This window comes from Alligator sinensis, unplaced genomic scaffold (genome assembly GCF_000455745.1).
Source record: "Alligator sinensis unplaced genomic scaffold, ASM45574v1 scaffold472_2, whole genome shotgun sequence".
Taxonomy (NCBI): domain Eukaryota; kingdom Metazoa; phylum Chordata; order Crocodylia; family Alligatoridae; genus Alligator; species Alligator sinensis.
In genome coordinates, this window is record NW_005842378.1 from 1,094,049 (window position 1) to 1,112,792 (window position 18,744).

At 42.3% G+C, this 18,744-nt stretch overlaps 1 protein-coding gene across 3 annotated transcripts in view; it reads right to left on the minus strand.

Moving 5' to 3' along the window:
• MYOF (myoferlin) overlaps positions 1-18,744 on the minus strand; it is a 119,403-nt gene that overhangs the window by 12,346 nt on the left and 88,313 nt on the right. For 2 of the 3 annotated variants that reach the window (XM_014522619.2, XM_014522618.2), the window contains 7 exons: positions 18,647-18,723; positions 8,762-8,773; positions 8,039-8,137; positions 6,958-7,083; positions 3,372-3,527; positions 3,126-3,217; positions 402-572 (listed from right to left, as the gene is read on the minus strand). In XM_014522619.2, the coding sequence (XP_014378105.1) occupies positions 402-572; positions 3,126-3,217; positions 3,372-3,527; positions 6,958-7,083; positions 8,039-8,137; positions 8,762-8,773; positions 18,647-18,723 (733 nt within the window). Of the gene's footprint in view, positions 1-401; positions 573-3,125; positions 3,218-3,371; positions 3,528-6,957; positions 7,084-8,038; positions 8,138-8,761; positions 8,774-10,952; positions 11,010-18,646; positions 18,724-18,744 lie in introns of all 3 variants that reach the window. The other variant, XM_025210878.1, reaches the window with a different exon arrangement.

An 18,744-nucleotide genomic window follows, 5' to 3' on the forward strand; every position in this document is an offset into this window, starting at 1 on the left:
CCTGGGGGAGTGGGCAGCACGGGGGGAAGGCTGGGGGAGCAGGCAGGGAATGGGGCCTGGCAGGGGTGCCCTCATGGCCCCCTCCCTACTCCTCCAGCCCCTCCTCCCTTGCACCCTACTTACCAGCTCCGGGTCCAGCTCCAGCTCCCTGCTGCAGCGGGCGGGGACTACCTGAATTGTCGGAGCTCTCCAAATCTTTTCTGAATTGATTCGGAGCACTTCAAATTGATTCAAACCTTTTAATTAGTAATTAGTCCCCGATTTGATTCAGATTCGGAGATTCGGCCACCGAATTGGGCCAGATCTCCTCTGAAACGAATCAGCACCCAAAGCTTTGCACAGCCGTATTAGGGACCACATCTTACTGATACAATGTTGGAAAATATAAAAAGATGACTTACATGCAATACTGCTGTGGTATGCCACAATGGGACCCGTACCGAGAGAGAAACCTATTCTCAAGATCAATGGTGGTTTCACCAACTTTTTCATCACGAGTCAACATATCATAGTCGTAGACTGAAATTTTCAGATCCTTTTCTTGAGGCAAGAAGCAACTGAGTTCATACATTCTAAAAGAACAAGTCCTCAGTTAACATTAATGTTTGTAAAAGTTAATTCCTCAGAAACAGTTATTTGTAAGAAATATATAGATACTCTCCAAACTAATGCTGTTATGGGTTGTACCTGCACACATTTACAGGGTTTTTTTAGGACCAATGTGAATTTTTTAGGACTAATGTACTGCCTGAATCAGGAGCATATTGTCAGATGTACAATGATTATTGTATTTGTACAGTAAATTGGACATGTGTACAATGTTCAACAAATAATTGTGAAAGTGGCCAAAATGCCATTTCAGGACCTGAAGAATGCTTGCATTTGGAAAAAAAAATCCCTCTTTGTACAACTTGGAGTTCTATGTTATACAAATGTCAACATTTAGCAGGTCCTTCCAAGAATAAAATACACTGTTTTCATAACACACACTTTTTGGGAGGCTGGAGAAAGCTGTATAGAATTATAATAAAGATTATAAAGAAAATTCACAAGAGATGTAGATGTCAATTAGCAAGTCACAATCACTTCTATATACTTCTATATACTTCTATATACAGTCTCAGAAACTCAAAATATGCATATGTAAGTGCCTAAAATCAGGAGTCATATCCATAAAGCATAAAGCCCGAAGACAATAACTTCTTATATAACAGAGGCCGCTGGACTTCCCTAAATTAACTATTTGAACTACAGCATCTTTCAGAAAAACATTTGAACTTAATTTAAAATCTCCAGTGATGGAGCGTCCATTACAACCTTTGGTCAGTTGGTGCAATAATTATTTAACCTCAATTTAAAAACTGGCATTTCATTTCTAGTCCAAATTTGTTTAGCATCAACTTCCACATTTGGATCTTGTATCTTTGTCTACTAAACTGAAGAGGCTATCACCAAAGTTTGGCTCCTCATGTTATGTACAGACAGAGATCCAGTTGCCCATTATCTTTGCCACTAATAAGCCAAACAGAGAGGCTGGAGTCTTTTTTCATAAGGCATGTTTTCCAGATCTTTAATTATTCTCATGGCTTGCTAGCTCCTTTGCAGTTTATCAAAATCATTCTTTAACTGTGGACATTAGAATTGGACATCATATTTTCCAGGGCACTGTTCATCACTGCATATTTTGGGCATGGTTTCTAAGACTAAGTACAGACAGTCAAAAAGCCAGAGGCTGAATCGATTAAATCTTCACAGGTAAGTCTAAAATGCATAGATTAAACCAATAAGCCAGTGAACACATTCACTTTTGATTCCAGAAATGCAGCCACATGCCTGCAGTGGACCAGAGCCAGAGCATGTCTCCCTGCTGGCTGGAGCAGACAGCTTGGGCCCTGTGAGGGGGGAAGGGTTGCGGTGGAGGTGCAAAGCATCCTGGGGTGCTGGGGGACTGGAGTTAACTTGAATCTGGAGGGGATCTAGGACAGAAGTTCAATAATCTAGTTTAACCTAAATGAGTTAAGTCTGATACTACACCCATCCATGTTTATCTTAAACCACTTTGGCCATTCTGACAGCAATTTATATACACTGAACTTCTGTTGTGTTACAGATGTGAATCGGTTTCTGATCACTTATACCAGTTTATGTGTAATTTCTGTCCCCAGCCTTAGACTATAAAGTGTTTCACCATACATGTAAAGTGTGCTTTGCTAATTTACATCTATATCTCTTGTGAATTTTCTGTATATTCTTTATTATAATTGTATACAAGGATGGTGGACTCTATGTTTGGGAGTATGTCTTCCAGTCTTTCTTTAACCGCGGACTAGAACTAGACACAGTGCCAAATATGAAGGTGACATAACCTTTCTATTCCTACTTGATGTTTCCCTGTCTCTGTATCTAAAAACAGATAGATATATACTTGTCTCTATCTCCAAAGACAGCACTAGCTTTCAGGTCACAGGATCATGGTATGAGCTCATGTTCAGTTGATTATCTGGCACGGTTCCCAGAGCATCTTTCGGAACCACAGCTCCCAGGCAGAGAGTCCATCATCCTTGCTTCCTAAAAATAACTTTGTATTTACCTATATTATTACTGTTTGACCACACCCAGCTTACAAAGCGATACAGGTTGCTCTGTACCAGTGATCTGCTTTCTAAATTCACAGAGATGCTGGGCACATTATGATTCCATATGTTTCAAAGATAGAGAGGAAAGAGATCATCGCTTTATTACAGCGTTTTGCCGCTTTATACAACTTAGTCCAGCACACAATTGTGAATATGTTACAGATTTTAAAATACAGGTACTCCTCACTTAACGACCTACCTGTTTAACGACCGTAAGTACGAGGACTTTGGTCGTGGAAACAGCAGCGCGGTGTCTCAGGCCAAGGCACGCAGTATCAAGGGACGGCTCCTCGCTTATCGACCAATTTGCTTAACGACCTAGTGGCAGGAACGGAACTTGGTCGTTAAGTGAGGAGTGCCTGTACACATAACATTAGATGAGCAGAGTCTGCAGCTGCTGGTATACAGTTAACATGATGATGATAATAACATGGGGGAAAACTATGAACAAATCTAGAACAGATAGAAAAGACTAGAAAAATTATTTACCTGCCAAAAATTGGGTTGAGAGTATTGGGTACATAATGATCTCTGTCTTCAATCACCTTTTTACCTAAGGATATTTTTATATAAGGATCACACTGTTTGGAAACAAGATAGGAAACAATACTGGTAAGTAATTTAACATGAATTTCATTGACTAACTTTGATTGACATATCATTCTTTTTAGTGTGACAATTTATCATGATGTCACTACTTTTTTAAGTAAAGATCATAAAAGTAAAAATTCTCACCAGCCCATTGTTGTCCTGGGGTTGGAGATCCAAGGCTCTAACAATGTAAATTCGTACAATACATTCCTGAGGTCCACTGTCTGGTAACTCACGGAACTGACGAGGAGGAGCTGGTATAGTAGGGTCATCTGGTAATGGGTAGATTTTAAAGGAGCCCTAAAAAGAATATGTGAAAGGACTGAACAAACTGAGACAGAAGGTACTCACTGCTAGATTTTTGTTCTCTCTTTTCTACCTAAAGTAGGTTCATATTACAAATGAGCATCAGAATCACAGATTGGCCTCTTAGAGTGAACTGGAATATTTACACTGACTTCACTGGGCTTTGGACCAAACACACCATGTACGTAGGCAAAGGTCCTCAGCTGTTTTAAACTAATGTAGCTCCTCCAGTTTCAACAGAGTTGTGCCACCAAGCTAAGATCTGGTTTAGCATATTTATGCTTGTTGGCTCATTCCAAAGGCTTATCTTTACATTTCCAGGTTTAAAATCTATGGACATAATCTTGAATAGAGTAAAAATGGAGCTCATCAGCCTCCCTGGATTCTGCTCCCTAAGAGCACTATACTGAAAGACTTTATAGGAAACATTTTGATTTCACTGAAGTCAGAGCATAACAAAGCTGTGGTTCTGCACAGGGGAGTGACACAGCAAGCTTTCAACTGCAGGGGTAATTTTGCACCTATCTGCATACCCCCTGAAAGGTGACACCCAGGACTGCTACCCTGGTTGCCCTTCTCAGTTATACTGCAGATTTAAGTCAATGGGAGTGTTGTTATTAATATCAGCAAGGGCAGGATTTCACCTTACATACCTTGCCTACACTAAAACAGTGTGTACAGCTCATGTAATTGGCCAAACTCTACTGACTTTAATGGAGCTGAACTGATTTATGCTAGTGGAGGAAACAGCAAAATCTTTTTTGACGGTAATTTAAACATTCTTTTCAATGGTACAGCAGAGTTTCATAGTTTCATAGTTGGTACGATCAGAAGGGGCCTGAGCAGATCATCAAGTCTGACCCTCTGCCATGGCAGGAAAGAGTACTGGGGTCAAATGACCCCGGGCAGGTGTTCATCCAGCCTCCTTTTAAAGACCCCCAGAGTAGGAGCCAGCACCACTTCTCTTGGAAGTTGGTTCCAGATCCTAGCCGCCCTGACAGTGAAGTGGCGCCTCCTGATATCTAGCCTGAATCTACCCTCTGCCAACTTGTGACCATTATTTCTTGTCACTCCTGGGAGTGCTCGGGGGAATGGGACTCCCCCAATGCCTGTTGATCCCTGCTGACTAGTTTGTAAATGGCCACTAGATCCCCCCTCAGCCTTCTCTTGTGGAGGCTGAACAGGTTCAAGTCCCTTAGTCTTCTCGTAGGGCCTGCCCTGCTGACCTCTGATCATGCGGGTGGCCCTCCTCTGGACCCTCTCCATGTTGTCCACATCCCTCCTGAAGTGCAGCACCCAGAACTGGACACAGTACTGGACACAGTATTCCAACTGCAGCCTGACCAGTGTCACATAGAGGGGGAGGATCACCTCCTTGGACCTGCTTGAGATGCATCTGTGGATGTATGACAAGGCACGGTTGTGGCCTTCCTGACCGCATCCCCACACTGTCGGCCCACGTTCATTTTGGCCTCAATAATGACTCCAAGATCCTTCTCTGCCTCTGCACTGACGAGAAGGGAGTTCCCCACCCTGTAGGTCTGCTGCTGGTTCTTCCTCCCCAGGTGCAGTACCCTGCACTTGTCAGTGCTGAAACCCATCCTGTTCTCATCCGCCCACCCCTGTAAACTGTCCAGGTCGAATTGCAGCCTATTCCTCCCTTGTGGCATGCCCATTCTCCCCACATCTTAGTCTCATCTGTGAATTTGAACAGGGTGCATTTTACCCATTTGTCCAAGTCACTGATGAAGATGTTGAACAGTGGTTAGCTGGGATTTCTATTTTTGGAGGGGGGGTATTATTTGAGCTGTTTATTTTTTAAACAGATTATTTGTATAACACACTAATAGGGCGAATTACTACACCAATAACCATTGAAATGTAATATCATATTCCTTGTGGTATGGATTTACAGAATCTTGTTTTCCAAATGAATCACCTATATCCCTATAGAAGTGAGAGATGTGCTGTGGTGCCTATAGGCGGAGGGAGAAAATATTATTGGGGAGGAAGGGCTGAGCACGTGTGTGCACCTGCTAAGGAGGTAAATCTGTGGAGGGGAAGGAGTGGGGAGAGAAAGAAGAGGTGGAAGGAGGGCAGATCGAGGTCCCCGTAGTGAGGGAGGGAGTGGGGCAGAGGCAGGGACTTGTGTGAATGGGGTCCCAGGGCCAGGGTAGGTAGTGGGATGATTGGAGCCCCAAGCAGCTCATTCAGGGGCACATGGGGGCTCCTGCCACTGCACAAACCCAGGGGAGGCACGGGGGGCATGTGCCCCCAGATTTGAGCGTGGGGTGGAGGCGAGGTGTCTGCTGCAGACTGGGCACTGCACTCCACTGCTACTGCCTTGGGAGCCACAGCCTTGTGCCCCTGGGCTGTGCTGTGTCCCCTCCCCGCCCAGTGGCAGCAGGCATATGGTGTCACACAGCTCCCTCAGCAGCAGCAAAGGCAGCAGGGAGCAGAGCTCAGCCTGCAACAGCAGCCCACCTCCACCCTACACATAAATCCAGGGTGCACGTGCCCTGCTGTGCCTCCCCCAGGGTGCATGCAGCAGCGGGAGGTCCCCAGTGCCCCTGGATGAGCCATCTGGGCTCTGACCATCCCGTGACATGCCCTGGTGCCCTGTTCATCCCGGCCCCTACCCCACTCCCTCCCTCATTCTGGCAGCCTTGATCTGGCCCTCCGCCCCTTCACAGACTGAGACTTGCCTGCTGTGCTGGGCAGTGCTCCACATGCCAGGTTGTAAGTGTCTGAGTCTGTGCTTGCCCCTCCCCCCAGCTCCAGCCACCTGGAGCCTGCACCTGGGCTGTGCTGTGGCCCTACCCACTGCCCCACGTTTGGGTGGGGGGAGCTAAGCCCCATTAGCCCCGGCCTTTCACCGCCTATGGTGGTGCTACCCTACTGAAAATAAAGGGCCAGATCCTAAGATGTTATGGCATCATCAGCTCTCCCTCTGACATGCCTCCTATTTAATATAAAGCACTTAAGTCAACAGAACCTCAATCTATACTGAAAATTCATCACTTGCTTAAGTGTTTTGCTGAATAGGGATGATCAAAAGCATGGACATATGTGGCTTGTTGAATTAGGGTCCCCATGGGAGTCATGGTTGTCCTGTATTTCTAAGGATCAAGGGGAACATATCTTGCACTTCACTTCTTTTCAGCAGTTTTCATGAGTGACTGGTGCCTCCTGAATTGGGGGGGCACCCACAGAAGCCGCTGACAGTGGTGGCCCTGTCGGGGGGAGGCATTAGCCCTACCGACAGCATCAGTATCGGCCATCGGGGGCACACTGGCCCCTTCAGGGGGGATGTGCACCCCCGTGCACCTCCTACCAGTCGCTTATGGCAATTTCCACTTATTTCATCATTTGTGTCAAAGTTTAATTATTTTTAATTTCTAATGTAAAAAAACCTACTTCTTACCTTAAATTCCCCTACCACTGAAGGATCATCATTGTCCTCCGATTTACCTCTGTACAGCTTGAATGTATCACAAAAGTCTATCAAGCCATTAAATTCAGGTACATTCTCTAGCTCACAACGGTACACCTTAAAAAAGAAGTGACATTTGAAAATTCAGTACAAACACTTCATGTATTGGTGGTGTAGAAAAGTTGTATGGCAATTTTTGTATCTTACAGCACAGAACCAGAGGACACTATTTTTATTTCTCCCTCTTAAATGAAGGGGTGAACAGAATCTATATAGAAAATTCACTTCTTTTTTTTCTGTCAGCCTCCATTTGTGTCCTACTCAAAATCTAACTCAACTGCATTTCCCAATTTCAACCTGCACTGGTGCCTGATGTTGGACTAGATGACTCCACAGGTCTTTTCTAACTCATGATTTAACTTCACTTAAATGACAAGGGAGAATGGTTTGGCTCCAACATACATCAACGAACAAAGAAAACTATTCATTAAACATTACTATCAGGGGGAAATTAAAAAGGCAGCATGGCATGCCTCTTCTTCTCAGTGTGCTTTAGGCCTTTCAGTTTGTCTGTCTGTTTTACTTTAGTGCCTGCTCTGGTCCCCATAGAAATCTATGATAAAACTCTTGTGCAGGATTGAGGTCTGAATAGAGTGACAGTCAGTCCCAACTAGCTCAGGAGCCACACAAATCTGCCACAATAACATATATATAGCCCTGGGTGAACTGAGACAAAAAGACACCCTAATTCAAAAAAACCCAACACGATTCCCTATTATAGCCTATGGGCAAAACATCGAAATGAGTTGAAGCAGAGAAAAAGTTTCTATGAAACAAAAAGGGGCAGCGCTTCAAAACAAAACGAAATGACAAAACAAAACACTGTTCCTTCAAAATGGCAAAACGAACATAGAAACGAAACACTGGTGTTTAGCACAGCCCTAATAATAACCACATAAAAATAATCTGATTTTGAAAAGCAGCAACATAATTTTTAAAAAACCATGCATAACAGCCAATGTTTGGGCCTACCAACTTGGAGAGAATCTTTCTAATCTATCCTGAACAGTACCTTTAATGTGGCATATCCTTTTTGAATATACTGTCCGCATTTTTCATGCTCTCCAATTGCAGCATAAAATTTGCTCCACCAGTCAACAATTTCTTCCTCCTAAAAATATAGAAAACCCTGTTATTGGCAGACAAAAATGAGCTCAAGAAAGAGGCAGTCTTTGCCTCTTTTATATTTCATAGTAAAACACATGCCACACAACCTTAAGCACTCACTATCATTGAAATATATTTAAATGTTTGACCCAAAGGTAGAGCACTGACATTCAAAGCTAAGGCTAAATATATTGCTTAGTTCAAAGCAATTAAGATACCAGCACAAATCTATGACCTTCCTACTCCAGTATGCTTCCCAGAGCACAAATTGCCATATTTAATTGCATATGAGAAAATTGACAGTTAGAAAATAAATTTAGACAGTGAATTGGCATTTAGTAATTTTTGGTATTTGGAAAGGAGGTTAATATAGAAAGGGGATCAATACTGGCTTCCTGTTAATACAGTTTGGAATATATGGAGGTTAACATTCAACTTTGCACAGCTTTCCTTAATGTTCCATACTGCTCAGCAGTTAATGGTGGCATTTTATTTAGAACTTTTTGAAAAACTACACATGCTTCCTCCACCCCACACAATGTCAGTGTTATCGTACTGATTGCTCTCTGGAGCTCTCACTCTCAAGAAAGTGCTATGTTATTATAAAGCAAAGTACTGTATATATTACCTTTTCCATAAGCTGCTCATGAGAATCCATTCATAAAAAAGAACAAAACAAAAACAAATTATAAATAAGAACAATGTTGTACATTGGAGAAAAAAGCTTAAAGGAGGAAAGTTCAGTTTTCATATCAAATTTTGTATTTTGAAAAAATAAGTTTAATTATTTAAGAATGATTCAGATATCCTGTTTTGCTAAAACCGTATAGTTATTGCACTAAATATCATTCAATATTTATTTATTACAATGTTTATTACATATCCAATAAAAATGTGGAAGCCATCAAAATCAGCATATTTTATAATATTGGGGTTTTTTATTGAAACAATAAAAAGATAGAGAAACTGTCCATATAATATAGCCTTATAGAACTCAGCCCAGAAATCCCTTTAAATTACAGCTCCCACAGGCATGTTTTGGATTTGCACAGAAGGACTCATGGTTTGTGCAGTTAAAAAAAAAGTATGGGGGGGAGCAGAGGAGGGGGGTGGGGAACCATCAGCCAATTCTCCAGAGATTTAGTTCTGAAGGAATTTTACACCCTTTAGTTTCTGCTTATGCAGATTCTCAGTTCTTGCATATTCATAAGGTAGATACTGAAGCACACGTACTTTATCCTTCACCTTTTTTCTGCCAATTTGTAGATGTTAAAAAGTGCGGACATTTGGGAGTCAAAAATGCGAAGAATCATACATATTTTTAAAAATTTGCAGGATTGGAAAAATGGTCAGTCTATTATAAAGAATTTTTGAAATGATTAAACATTTTTCATAAACAACAAACATTGTGCCAGACTATTTTGGAATCAATGATTGTGATAATGATTTTTTTACATGTATATCATCCACTGTGTTTTAATTTAGAATATAATAATTAAATTCCTGTACAAACCAAAAAAAAAAATCTGGAAAATAGCTTCTAAGTACACACCAAATAGGTGATGAACATCACTATGGTATATCACACTCAAACTACTTCATCTGTATCTTGAAGATAATTATTCTGCCTGAATGTTTAGGTACAAGGTACTTGAGTTGTCATGGCTAACTTTCAGTTGAGATCAGAAACATTTTATGGGGCTAAATTATTTCACACTGACATGAGGGCCTCATTTTTTAAAAGCAGTCAAAACTTTTTTCCTCAGAAATCTTCTCATTACCAATTTGATCATCTACGAGGCACAATATACTTCAAGCACTTTGCATGGTTTTAAATTAACTTTTCTTGAATTTTTAGTTGACTATGTTCATGATACATGCATAATAGTTTTCCAAGGAAACATTTTTATTTGCATTGCTGAACAACAAGATTCATTATAATAATTTTGAATTAGGATGATTTACTGTAGATCATAATATTTAGTTCTCTAAATCTTTTTTTAGAATATAAAGCTCAAGGTGCTAAAGGAGTTTAAGCTATATTTCTCTTTTTCTGCTTTGTCTTCAAATGTGTTTTTTTTAATTGGCTTAAGTTTGGAAAAGGAAACTTTGGGGAAAAATTAAAATCTTTTGATAGTTTTAAACCAATACTTATAGAAACAGGAAATAGTATACCTCTATTTTTAGAAAATATTGTTGTTAGAACTATAAGCAAGATCCATCCACACAAAGCCAGTGATACAGAAGAATACAATTCCATGGTGAATTGAGATTTTGGAGAGAAACATTCATGCAGCAAAGACAGGTAACGGTTTGCCCTTTTTTTAGCTGTATATTATCATCCATGCTCTTCCTTATTAAATACAAAATGGTTATTTTTTATTTGCTACAAATTATGGAGATTTTTTATTACCAGACAGTTGATTCTTGGAAGGGTTACATAATTATCTTTTTTCATTTATGACTGAATTATTTTATCCAACAGTACACTTTCCAATGGAAAAGCACACTTCTAAACAAAGTCGAAATTCAGGTTCATTTTAGGATTTTTAATATGATGTAACCCAGATAGAGAATTAATAATTAAGAAATATTTGCCTAACAGATTATAATTTATAGGAAGAAATTATAAGATTTTTTTTTTAAAAGGAAGAACCCTGGTAATTGTTAAAAATAGCTACTGTACTTGGCATAAAAGCATCTTTCACTCCAAAATCTCTCTAGGGAAGAATTACTGAAAGAGAAGTGAAAGCCTCTTGACCAAATCATCTAAATCCCCACTTTGGTTATCTCCATGCATTAGCTTCGTACATACATACATGCACTGTTGATGGAGAAGCCAATTTGTTGAGTGCTGTTGACATACTGCTTAAACACTGGAAATTGGAATGCAGTTGATGAAATGTCTGTATTTGTGTCCTTAGCACATTACTTATGCTTTCCAAAAATGTGCTTAATTAATTTTAAATCTTCTAAACATTTCTTAAGCATGCCATTACTGTATGTATTATTATATTACATTAGCTAAGTTGATGTCTGACTCCATAAGGTGTCTACTGCACTGTACAGTAAGATTTTCCATATTACAATTGGTATCCTGGTCCCACTGTAGTTATAGTTTTGACACTACCTTCAAGGGGGCTAGATTTTAATCCAATGTTCTATATGTTTTGTTTATAATAATTATTAACTGAAGCAAGAAATTCCCAATACAGATTTTGAACTTGAAAAGCATGCACATAACTAAAACAGAAAGTCTATTCAAATAAATTAGTAGAAGAGTGGGGTTTTTCCTACTACATTATATTATATATCAAGAGCAGTCCATATATCTGAGAAAAAAGAATATAAGGAAAGGTATGATGAGGGGTCTAAACAAGAGTCCATTCTTTTTTGGTATTAATGGCTCTTCTACACATTTCATCTATGCTGCAAATAATATGTTAATTGTGGCATAAATGGCAAAGGCAATACATTGTGTACCCAATTTAAGGTGGCATAAAATGGCAGACTGTCCAAAAATATGTTCCACATAAAGTGTAGAACATTTTTATGGCTGGCTTGTATAATGCCTCAAATTGAACATCTGGCATGTGTAGGGCTGCCCTAGGTTAGGGCTGACAGTCAACTGATTGTTGGCAATGGCCCTCAGAGCAGTCTTAGTTCTCCAGCTGAGTGGACTCCTGGTAGAAACAACCTCATTCAGGAGTTTAACCCCTGTACTCAAACTCCCCTATGTTGGGGTTGAGGATCCCAGAGTGGGGAGCTGAAGGTCTGCCAGGGATTTTTAACCTGGTGCCCTACAGCTCCCTTGACTGCTGGGTGTGTGGCATCAGAGGCTGCCAAGTGGGGAGACACTCCAGGGTTTTGAACATGTCTGGGGCTATCTTGGGCCAGGGTGACAATGAGATCATTGTCGGCCCTAGTCCCAGGACAGCTCAAGTTCTCACCAGGCTGCGGGCACCTGGGTTTCAATTTGCCAGTACAGGGGAGTGATCATGATGCTGGCCTCTCCCTGCACTGGCAAGTAGAAAAGGTGCAACTGGGATTTCTTATCCCAGAAATCACATGTCGTGCCATGCACCTGTGACCTGGCAGGAGGCACAATTGTTGGGACTAGGGATCAGATCCCCTGGGATCTTTACATGAACATGTGCCAGAGGACTAAGAGTCAGAAATAGTTGAAGAGATCTTCCTGACAAGAAGACAAAATAAAAGGAAGAAAAGACATGTTGGTGCAGCAGAAAGGTTTCAGCGATATGAGTTTGGAATGACCACAGTGCTTGGGAATGTTAGCATCATGTCTACCCCATCTTTGGGTTATGCTTGTCATCACAAATGGATGTCAATAAGTCTTTTATACCATGATTTTGATTCTCTGCTCCATCCAAAGGGAAAGTAGCAATCCACTTGTGCTTCTCTGATTCAAGGGTCCCAAGTCCCAGTGCACGTTAAAACTGCACAGTAGCAGCAATAATTGACACCAGGGGAGAACTCAGGAAAGTTTACTGCCTCTCTTGCTTATTCAAGGCCAGTTTGCACTTTCCCTGAGCAGATCAGAGAATTCCTCCCTCTGCGTTCACTTTATACCACTTATTTTTAGTTTTCAAAGATTTAGAAAGCTTTGAGGTACTTTATTCACTCGCCCCTCCTTGCATTTCCACAAATCTCTCTGACATCTCCAAGCTGTCTCACTGACAACTTTACATTTAACATTGCTGTAACTTAGTTGCTTATTTTTTCCCTAAATACTCTTGTCTACCTGCTTTCTTTCTTACTGCTGATAACACCATAATGTTCTCCATTGCTCAGGATAATAACCTGGAGTTACATTCTGCTCCTCCCTCTCTCTCTCACCTCACATCCACAATGTAATCTTTAAGCAATATATAACATTATCAGGTGAAAGATATACAAATGAAAACAACATAAAAGACTCAATATTTTGTATTTTGATGTGTCTGGTTAGGTACAAAGTCACTGTAAGTGCTTTCCAAAAGTTAGCTTCTCAGTATTTCTGGACAAATGGGAAAACTGTAAGATGGTATATCATTAGCTATTACAAAACAGTGCACCATCTGTAGTTTATTTGGGCATACTATTGAGATTCCTGTGATAAGCCCAAACATCTGCTTGCTTTCATTGGCTCTGTTTAGGTAGCACAATTACAGAGCAGATATTATGACAAGACAAAAGGGGACTGATTAAAAAATATCCTTGGTGAAGTAAGATAAATGGCATAAAAAAATTTCACATTATAACTTCAAACCCCAATGACAAACGAAAAAGATAAATCAGCATAGTAACAGTTGTTCATTCAGTGTTTATGCATTTTTGCTGGGTATATTTCAAGAAGTTTCAGCAAGTGCTTCATCCAATGAAAAGCAGAATTCAGCATGAGCTGTGACAGCTTTTGATTTGGTTATGACAGCTGCAATTATTTCTCCTGAATGGTCTAGAAAAAATGAGGATATGATTGGAGTAACAGAGACCAGGTGGGATAGCTCAAAGGACTGGAGTACTGTCATGGATGTGCATAAACTGTTCAGGAAGGACAGGCAGGAGAGAAGAGGAGGAAGAGTTGCACTTTATGTAAAAGTGCTCTTTGATTGTCAGAGGTACAGTATGAAACTGGAGATAGGCCTGTTGAAAGTCTCTGGGTTAGGTCTAAGGGGAGAGCAACACGGGTGACATCATGTTGAGTGTCAACTATAGACCACTTCATGGGCGACTGGTGCCTCCTAACTTGCCCCCTCCCCGACTGGACAGTCAGTGATGGGGGGAGGGGGAGCCTGGAGCCAATCCCACAGCCCATGACGGATTCTGCCAACCTGCAACTAGCAGCGGCACACTGCTGGCACTTCCAGGCACGCCACTGACACTTCCGGGTCAGTGGGATTGGACATGGGGGCTCTGCTTCTCCTGGCACACCCCCCGGCCAGCACTCTCAGGGGAAGCACCAATGCTTCCCTGCCCCCCCTGCCTGGGAACACTGTCTGACAGGGAGTGTACCAGCACTCTCATGGGGTGCACATGCACCCCCTACACATTGCCACTGGACCACTTGACCAGGAGGATGAGGTGGATGAAGATTTCTTCAAAAAGCTAGTGAAAGTTTCCAGATCACAGGCCCCAGTTCTCAGGGGGAACTTCAGTCACTCTGACATCTACTGGGAGGGCAACACAGCAGTGCATAGACAATCCAGGAAGTTTTTGGGGAGTATTGGTAACAGCTTTCTGGTGCAAGTGCTGGAGCGGCCAACTAGAGACCATGCTTTTCTTGATCTGCTGCTCAGAAACAGGGAAGGATTGGTGGGGAATGTAGAAGTGGATGGCAACTTGAGCAGCAGTGACCATGAGATGCCTGAGTTCAAGATCCTAAGAAAAGGAAGGTTGGAGAGCAGTAGAGTATGGCCACTGGACTTCAGAAAAGCAGATTTCAACTCACTCAGGGAACTGATGGGCAGGATCCCTGGAGAGGTCAGTCTGAAGGGGAAAGGAGTCCAGGAGAGCTGGATGTGTTTTAAAGAAACCTTACTGAGGGTACAGAAACAAACCATCCTGATATGCAGCAAGACTAGCACATATGGCACAAGGCCAACTTGGCTCTTCAGTGAACTAAATCACAAAAAGGAAGCTTACAAGCAATGGAAACTTGGACAAACAACTAGGGAGGAGTTTAAGAGTATTGCTCGAGCATGCAGGGTTGAACTCAGGAAGGCCAAAGCGTAATTGGAGTTGCAGCTAGCAAGGGATGTGAAGGATAACAAGGATTTCTACAAGTATGTCAGCAACAAGAGGAAGATCAGGGAAAGTGTGGGTCCCTTAATGAATGTGGGAAGCAATCCAGTGACAGATGATGATGAAAAGACTGAAGTACTTAATGCCTTTTTTACCTCAGTCTCCACAGGCAAGGTCAGCTCCCAGACTACTACACCTGGCAGCACAGTTTGGGGAGAAGGTGAGCAGCCAACAGTGTTGAGAGAACAAGTTAGGAACTATTTTAAAAAGTTGGACATGTAACAAGTCCATGGGGCTAGATACGATGCACCCAAGGGTGCTGAGGGAATTAGCTGATGTGATTGCAGAACTGCTGGCCATTATCCTTGAAAACTGATGGTGATCAGGAGTGGTCCCACATGATTGGAAAAGTGCTAATATAGTGGTCTTTTTTATGAAAGAGGAAGAGGAGAATGAGGGATACCACAGATCTGTCAGCCTCACTTTAGTCCTCGGAAAAATCATGAAGCAGGTCCTCAAGGAATTCATTTCTAAGCACGTGGAGAAGAAGATTATGATTAGGAACAGTCAGCATGGATTCACCAAGAGCAAGTCATGCCTGGCCAACCTGATTTTCTTTTGTGACAAAATGATTTGCTCTGTGGATGTGAGGAGAGAAGTGGATGTGATATATCTTGACTTTAGCAAGGCTTTTTCTTTGGTCTCCCACAACTTTCTTGTAAGGAAGCTAAGGAAATATAGGATGACTGAATGGACTGCAAGATGAACAGAAAACTAGTTGGCTCATAAGGCTCAAAGGGTAGTAATCAATGCCTTGATGTCTAGTTGGCAGCTGGTATCAAGTGGAGTGCCCCAGGGGTCAGTCCTGGGGCCGGTTTGGTGGAGTAGTAGATACCCTGAAGGGTAGAGCTACCCTTTTTCAAAAATGGGAGGAAGGAGGACCTAGGAAACTATAGGCCAGTTAGTCTTACCTTGCTCCTGGGTAAGCTTTTTGAGAGAATTATCCTGGTGCATGTCCACGAGGGGCCAGCAGGGGAGGTTATGCTTAGGGGCAACCAACATGGGTTCATTAGAGGCAGGTCCTGTCAGACCAACCTGGTGGCCTTCTATGACCAGGTCATGAAATCCTTAGATGCAGGGGTTGCAGTGGAAGTAGTCTTTCTGGACTTTAGAAAGGCCTTTGACACTGTCTCTCACCCCATTCTCATTAAAAAACTAAGAAACTGTAGCATCAATACCTACACAGTCAGATGGGTCGCTAGTTGGCTGGAGGGCTGCACCCAGAGAGTGGTGGTGGATGGGTCTTATTCAACCTGGACGGATGTGGGCAGTGGGGTCCCCCAGGGCTCGGTCCTCGGGCCCACACTGTTCAATATGTTTATCAGCGAGTTGGATGGGGGTGTAAACAGCACCCTGTTCAAATTCACAGATGACACTAAGATGTGGGGAGATGGGCATGCCACAAGGGAGGAATAGGCTGCAATTCGACCTGGACAGTTTACAGGGGTGGGCAGATGAGAATAGGATGGGTTTCAACACTGACAAGTGCAGGGTGCTGCACCTGGGGGGGAAGAACCAGCAGCAGACCTACAGGGTGGGGAACTCCCAGTGCAGAGGCAGAAAAGGATCTTGGAGTCATTACTGATACCAAAATGAACGTGGGCCGACAGTGTGGGGACGCGGTCAGGAAGGCCAACCGTACCTTGTCATACATCCACAGATGCATCTCAAGCAGGTCCGAGGAGGTGATCCTCCCCCTCTATGTGACACTGGTCAGGCCGCAGTTGGCATACTGCATCCGGTTCTGGGTGCCGCACTTCAGGAGGGATGTGGACATGGAGAGGGTCCAGAGGAGGGCCACCCACATGATCAGGGGGCAGCAGGGCAGGCCCTATGAGGAGAGGCTACGGGACCTGAACCTGTTCAGCCTCCAGAAGAGAAGGCTGAGGGGGGATCTAGTGGCCATTTACAAACTAGTCAGCGGGGACCAACAGGCATTGGGAGAGTCCCTGTTCCCCCGAGCACTCCCAGGAGTGACAAGAAATAACGGTCACAAGCTGGCAGAGGGTAGATTCAGGCTAGATATCAGGAGGCGCCACTTCACTGTCAGGGCGGCTAGGATCTGGAACCAACTTCCAAGAGAAGTGGTGCTGGCTCCTACCCTGGGGGTCTTTAAAAGGAGGCTGGATGAACACCTTGCAGGGGTCGTTTGACCCCAGTACTCTTTCCTGACATGTCAGGGAGTCGGACTTGATGATCTGCTCAGGTCCCTTCCGACCCTACCTACTATGAAACTATGAAACTACGATTCAGAGCAACCTAGACAAACTGGAGGACTGGACCAAAAGAAGTCTCATGAAGTTCAATAAGGACAAGTGCAAAAGTCCTGCACTTAGGTTGGAATAATCCCATGCACTGTTACAAACTGGGGACTGGCTAAGCAGCACCTCTACAGAAAAGGACCTGGGGGTTACAGTAGACAATAAGCTGAATATGTGCCAAGAGTGTGCCCCTTTTGTGAGGAAGGCTAACAGTATACTGGACTGCATTAGGAGAAGCGTTGCCTGCAGATCAAGGGAAGTGATTATTCCCTTTGATTTGGCACTGGTGAGGCCATAACTGGAGTACCGTGTCCAGTTTTGGACCACTATAGAAAGGATGTAGACAAATTGAAGAGAGTCCAGCAGAGGGTAACAAATATAGTTTGGGGGCAGGAGCACATGACTAATGAGGCGAGGCTGAGGAAACTGGGTTTATTTAATCTGCAGAAGAGAAGATAAGCGGGGATTTAACAACAGTTTTCAACTACCTGAAGGGGGATTCCAAAGAGGATGGAGCTGGACTTTTCTCAGTGGTGGCAGATAACAGTACCAGGAGTAATAGTCTTAAATTGCAGCATGGGAAGTTTAGATTAGATATTAGAAAAATCTGTTTCATAAGGAAGGTAATAAAGTACTGGAACAGGCTACCATAGAGGTTATGGAATCTCCCTCCTTAGCAGTTTTTAAGACACAAGTAGACAAAGCCTTGGCTGAGGTGACATAGTTGAGGATTGTCCTGCTTTGAACAGGGGTTGAACTAGGTGACTCCTGAGGTCCCTTCCAGCCTTGATTTTCCATGATTCTATGAAAAGCTTCTAGGCAAGTGTGGTCACAGAAACACTGAATTTAAGCAAATATTAAATAATATTGGTGGAGGCTGGGTTTATAACTTGAAAATAAAGTTAGATTTCCTTTGTAGATATTTGTAAGTGTTATTCTAGTCAGGAAGTCAAAGTATTCTATATGATATGTGTGTCCAACCAACAGTAACCAACACTTGTAAGAATTTAAAACTTGAGAGTCTATGACAAACTTCTCATGACCATTGTAGAGCTTGGAAATTATTCACTAAAAGTTTTCAGTATATAGTTCTGAATATCATATACATCTGAAAAATGATAGGCTGCCTGAAAACATTAATGGAGAGATGTAGAGTAAATTGACTGAATTTACATTGTTTACATTGTTTATACTTAATTTTTTCTCAGCACCACTAAACATAAAAAACTTAATTTTAAGGTTTAGTATAAGAAAAAAGATTAAGGATAATTAAGATTTCTGTTGCTCTCCTGTCACAAAATAACTTTAGCTTAAAATGACTTTCCAAGAGGCTGCAGAGCTTCTTTCACATGCTTCTCTTATAATTTTGCTGCCAAAATTGTATACTAAATTGGACCTACTAAATGATGGATCCAAAGTCAGCCAGTCAAGCATCAGATTGCAAGGATTACCTGAGCTGCTAGCAGTGGTTGTGTGTCTTCCACTTCAATAACAACATCTCGGCGAGGTGCAGCAGCCAAGAGACTAACTGTAAATTAGATATTTTATT